Source organism: Miscanthus floridulus, chromosome 3 (genome assembly GCF_019320115.1).
Source record: "Miscanthus floridulus cultivar M001 chromosome 3, ASM1932011v1, whole genome shotgun sequence".
NCBI lineage: Eukaryota > Viridiplantae > Streptophyta > Magnoliopsida > Poales > Poaceae > Miscanthus > Miscanthus floridulus.
This window is the reverse complement of record NC_089582.1, coordinates 140,166,858-140,171,742: the sequence shown is the minus strand read 5'-3', so window position 1 is coordinate 140,171,742 and position 4,885 is coordinate 140,166,858. Positions and strand designations below refer to the sequence as shown.

At 43.4% G+C, this 4,885-nt stretch overlaps 1 protein-coding gene across 1 annotated transcript; it reads right to left on the bottom strand.

The window, feature by feature from the left end:
• Positions 1–1,776: 1,776 nt before the first annotated feature.
• LOC136547232 (probable calcium-binding protein CML13) lies at positions 1,777–4,127 on the bottom strand. The gene is made up of 7 exons (XM_066539199.1): positions 3,897–4,127; positions 3,473–3,590; positions 3,328–3,364; positions 3,223–3,250; positions 2,587–2,739; positions 2,099–2,201; positions 1,777–1,994 (listed from the first exon to the last, which is right to left on the bottom strand). The coding sequence occupies exons 1-7, from the start codon at positions 3,909–3,911 to the stop codon at positions 1,930–1,932; spliced, it is 519 nt and encodes a 172-aa protein (XP_066395296.1). The 5' UTR covers positions 3,912–4,127; the 3' UTR covers positions 1,777–1,929.
• Between the last annotated feature and the right edge of the window lie 758 nt (positions 4,128–4,885).

The window sequence follows — 4,885 nt, the reverse complement described above, 5'->3', positions numbered from 1 at the left end:
GATGTTTGTTAGTCAAGTCAAAATCAAGAATGTATCAATTCAATTTTTCACGTGTATTATACCATGATAATGTCTAGAAACGCATTCATTATCGTAATGAATCTCAAATAAAAGCTAGGCTTGGAGCTTGTTGTTTAAAAGTTACGACAAACATCAGTTGCCTCAAAGGCTGAAAATTTATTGCTAGGCATCGAATTGAATTTATTCATGCTCTGCCTTACCCAAAACATGTATACTCGGACTTACAATATCGTAGCCCGCATGAGGCATGGCAACAATTCATTTTTTGGAAAAAAAAAAGGTATTTGTCGTCAACACGCAACGCGAAAGACGACGAACGAGATTTGGATCACGATCATGATCATTGCGTGGTGATATTCTAATAAATTCCTTTATCTTCCCATAATTCTCTTTCCGTTTTATTCCATTTTTTACTTGCCTTCCAGTGTCTCTATGCGGTGATTATTTGTTTGCCGGTAATTTCATGAGTTTTATTCTATTTTATTTACTTGCCTTCCAGTGTCTCCATGCGGTGATTATTTGTCTGCCGGATATAGATCGCATGAGTGTTTTGGTCCTGCCGGGTAGATGTTGACAATCCGTATGTTTTAGTTGTTGAGATGACACATCTAGAGTTTTATATGTTTATGACACATCCATTGCATGCATGCCACAAAAGTTTCACTTTTCTGAACAAAGAGTTTAGGAAGCTGGGCATACTTCAAACTACCTGCTGGCTCCTACCAGCAAAAACGTTTTCCGAACAACCTACCTCCCGGCTCCCACTAACAAAACACCTAGCAACTTTAACAGTAATTTGGTGCATATATAAAAGTTACTATACTTTTTTTTGCGAGACCTAGTTACAGACACAAACGCTTATAAACACGAGCGCACTCATCCCTATGAATGCACGTACGCATACTCTACTCCTATGAGCACTCACACACTCACCCCTGTAAACATATGCATGCGTACCCTACCTCTATGAGCACATCCGAATAACTAAGTTGAACCGGCAAAATCGCACGCACGCCCTATCCCTATGAGCACATCCAAAGAACTAAGTTGGACCGGCAAATCTCAAGATTGACGAAGTCACCAAAGACGTTTCGCTGTCGGCGGAAACGACGCCTACCGCTGAAAGAATAGTGCATTTAAATCCTAGAATAAATTTAGAAAAATACGAGTACCCGTGTCGAGTCAAAACTTGAACTCAGATGAACAGGTTCCACCATAGAAAAAACAACCAGCTAAGCTATGCTCAGTTTAAATACTTAGGTAAGCACAACGATTTCATCTCAGACAAACGCAGCCCCCGATACTTCGTCTTAAACTTAATGGTTTTCTTTGTCAATGCTCCACTTCTAGGAATGTCTTGTAGAGAAGACTTCGTACTGCGAAAGGAGAGATGCGAAGTCACACAAGTCACATCGCCGAATCACGAAGACAAGGACCGAAGGACGAAGACTACCGATCTCCTTTGTTGTGAAGCGAAGCCCAAAACAAGCGGAGACAGATTAACTTGCCCTCAACCTACGAAGATTCATCACCGATGATCTTTCTTCCGGAAATAGACTTAGAAGATGCAAGAGTACCGTATCGAAGATTTAATGAGCGGTTTACCCTTAAATGTAAACGGTAATGACCTCTAAGGGTATTTTAGACATTGTGGTAGGTATAACGAAGGTTAAGACCTCAATAAATACCCCCTAACATGTAATGTACACGAACATGAAATGAATACTCAATTAAGTTTACTCTACTCTCCGATGCTTGTGTAAAATCGCTTTTTACCCAAACAAGGATAAACGTAAGCAGATCACAACATTATTGTTCATAGTAATTATTACACCAGTCAATAAGCACACGCCCAGTGGTCATAAACCAACTGAAGGTGTGAAGGACTCACAAAAGATATACCTAGACCTAGTAGCCATAGCTAGTCCTCCTCATCATCCTGATGAACTCGTCAAAGTCTATCTCACCGTCACCTGTGACAAACCAGAAATCAAGTTAAATTACAGGTAGTTTAACTTGAAAAATGAGGGACTTTCAAGTTTGCACAAAGAAATAAAGATGGAAGAACACAGCTAACCATTTCTATCCGCCTCTTGCACCATGTCTTGGATCTCATCGAGGGTGAGATTTACACCCAGCTCTTTGGCAATCCTCTGGATATCAATGTTAGAAATCTTTCCCTGCAGGGACAACAAAACATACTTTAAGAGCTACCATAGCATTGTCCGAGGGATTACTCATGTTTAGAATATGGTACAGTTGCAAAAGTGTTTTGTGTTCTTATCTCAATCAATTCCATTAAGCTCAAGGGAAGACATACTAACATTTTGCTCTCAGAACACTAGGAGAGAGAGGATTGAAAGTTGTGTAAGCATCCGTTCTTCATCGTCTTTTAAGTTATGAAAACCACTCGGGTGATTGTTGACTAGAGAGAAAATCTAGTTGCTTATTGTCTAATAGGAGGTTGACAATTGACATGCTTGAAAAAATAAGACAAGCAAAATGGTAGTCCAGTACAATCATATAAGAAAGCATGTGTCGAAGAAAAGAGGGATGATGCTTTACATTTCCATCCTGGTCAATAATACGGAATGCTTTTGAAAGCTCCTCTTTACTATCCCTCTCTCCAATTTTGGCAGTCATCATGTGCTCAAACTCCTCGTAGTCGATCGCTCCACTGCCATCTTTGTCAACATCAGCAATCATTTGCCTAATTTGCTGCATTATCCAGAAGGCGAGTAGTGTTATTTCAAGGAATTTTCGACAGCACATGGGTGTGGTTCCATACTTGCATGGAAATATGAAATAATAATGTGGCTCTTATTCACAAGGGGCATAGTATATCATGGACAGGACAGGAAGAACTCATTTCATCAAGCTAACTTCTAATGAAATATGACAGATAGGGACGCTAAAAGATATGCTCAGAAGGAAACAGTAACTGCAACGATATCAGCAGGAACAGAAGGAAATTCTCAGCACAACGTATCAGCAAGAACTCCCTCGCTAGTCGCTACTTAACATTGCGCTCATTCTAGGACTGCTTATGCAAGATTGAAATATCAATTCAACCAACACAAATGGAAGAGCTATAGCATTCTTTGCCGTACGATTGTCGAGGAACAAGACAACTATAATGTACTTTCTAGATAATGAAAATACGCTCTAAAACAAAGGATGGGCTAATAGGACGAATAATACCTCTTCAGTCATCTCAAATCCTAAGGCTCTGTAAACAAAATAAATAATTTCAGAGGCCTAGTTGCAGCTTGGCTGTTAAAATAAGAATGGTTATACCAGCCTTACCTCATGGCAACATTCAGCTCTTTTGCATCAATGGTTCCTGTGAGATAAGTATGCTAGTAAGATATCAACAGTTCCAACACCAGGAAAGCAATAGTGTCGTTGAAAAAAATGGAATTAGCGATCCCCCAAAGGAAATTGTAGGTACCAGAGTTATCTGTATCAAACAGATCAAAGGCTTCCTTTATTTCCTGCCTCTTCTGCTGCGTCAGGCCATGAGGGCGAGCCCTAGGCCTCTCCCTCCTGGTCTGCCCCTTGACAGTAGACTACAAATTTCACATGTCACAAGTGAGATCAACGATCAAGTCATCAGAAGAATACTAGAATCCACAATTTGAGACAATTCATCCTACTGAACCTAATGGTTTTAGGTGGACATGTTGCAACCAGGGGGTGGATCTAGTAGTGAGCATAAGTGCACGTATGCACCGATAATTTTTTGCAAAAAAAATAAAAAGAAAATCGAAGCTAGCAGCCTGTAATTGTGTCAGATCTGAATACAAACAGCTTACATTAGGTTATGGGGAGCTCGGTTTCACACAGCGGGAAGGGAATGGAAGGGGCGTGCGTACCTGGTTGAAACTCATCGCCGGCGATGGGCTCCACGAAGACCTGGCGTAGGGTGGCGCCGCTCGCCCAGTCGTCGCCGGCTAGAGAGAGCGCGCGCGCGAGAGAGAGAGAGTTGGGAGTTAGGACCGCGTGAACGGGAGAGGCGGAGGGGCGGGGTGACGCGTGAAGTGGGAACGAAGGTCGGACCGTCGGAGGGGTGACCGGGTGAACGCAAACTGGCAAGGGGCTATTGTAGGGAACAAAAAACGGGGAAGGGGCGCTATTGTAGACCTTGGGCAGGCTTTTATTCAAGCCCAACTAAAAAAAAGAACGTTGTGCAAAAAATTCAAGCCCCTTGCAATTAGCAAGGTGACGAATGGTAACGCTAACGCAAATGAAATGGAATTACAGCGTGATGGGAGCTGTAATGCGTGATTGTAGTCTTTATTTGGTTCTATAAGGTAACGATATGCCATACCATTTTGAAAATAAAAAATTGCAGCCAGAGAGTCGTCTTCTTCCTTTAGACACCAGAGCGCAAGGTGGTCGCGGAGCCTAGAATCTTAACTTCGCTGAGTCTATCTATGCCTGCGTTGGCCGATCTGTGCCAGCAAAATGGCTCTCTGGCCTCGCCTTCGTGGACAGCCTCCACCACCGGCAGCGGCGGCGCGGCAACAACGGCGGCGCGTGGTTGCCATGGATTCCGCAACAGACGCTACTTCGAGCAGAGCCGACGAGGAGGCTGCGGCCGCGCTGACAGAACTTGCAGGGGAAGGCGGGGGCAGCGGAACTTCTCGAGCACAAGGTCAGAACGATGCAGGCTGATTCTCGAGCGCAGGCATCGTAATCTGATAACAGTCTGCAACCAGCGGAATAAAAATTGAACAGTCCGGTAATATGAAACTCCATAAAGCTCCTGGAATCCGCGCGCCGAGAGCCACCTGGTTACTGTTTACGAATCGGGCGCCTCCACGTGCCTCGTGCGTGTGTCCGCGTCGTTTTGCTCTACCCC

What these genes read in the sequence shown, in the direction of transcription:
- LOC136547232 (XM_066539199.1), bottom strand. An exon ending in GAGCTGAATGTTGCCATGAG is followed by an intron (nt 3,251 to 3,327) that starts GTAAGGCTGGTA and finishes TTTTGTTTACAG; the next exon opens with AGCCTTAGGATTTGAGATGA. An exon ending in GCAAGAGGCGGATAGAAATG is followed by an intron (nt 1,995 to 2,098) that starts GTTAGCTGTGTT and finishes GGTTTGTCACAG; the next exon opens with GTGACGGTGAGATAGACTTT.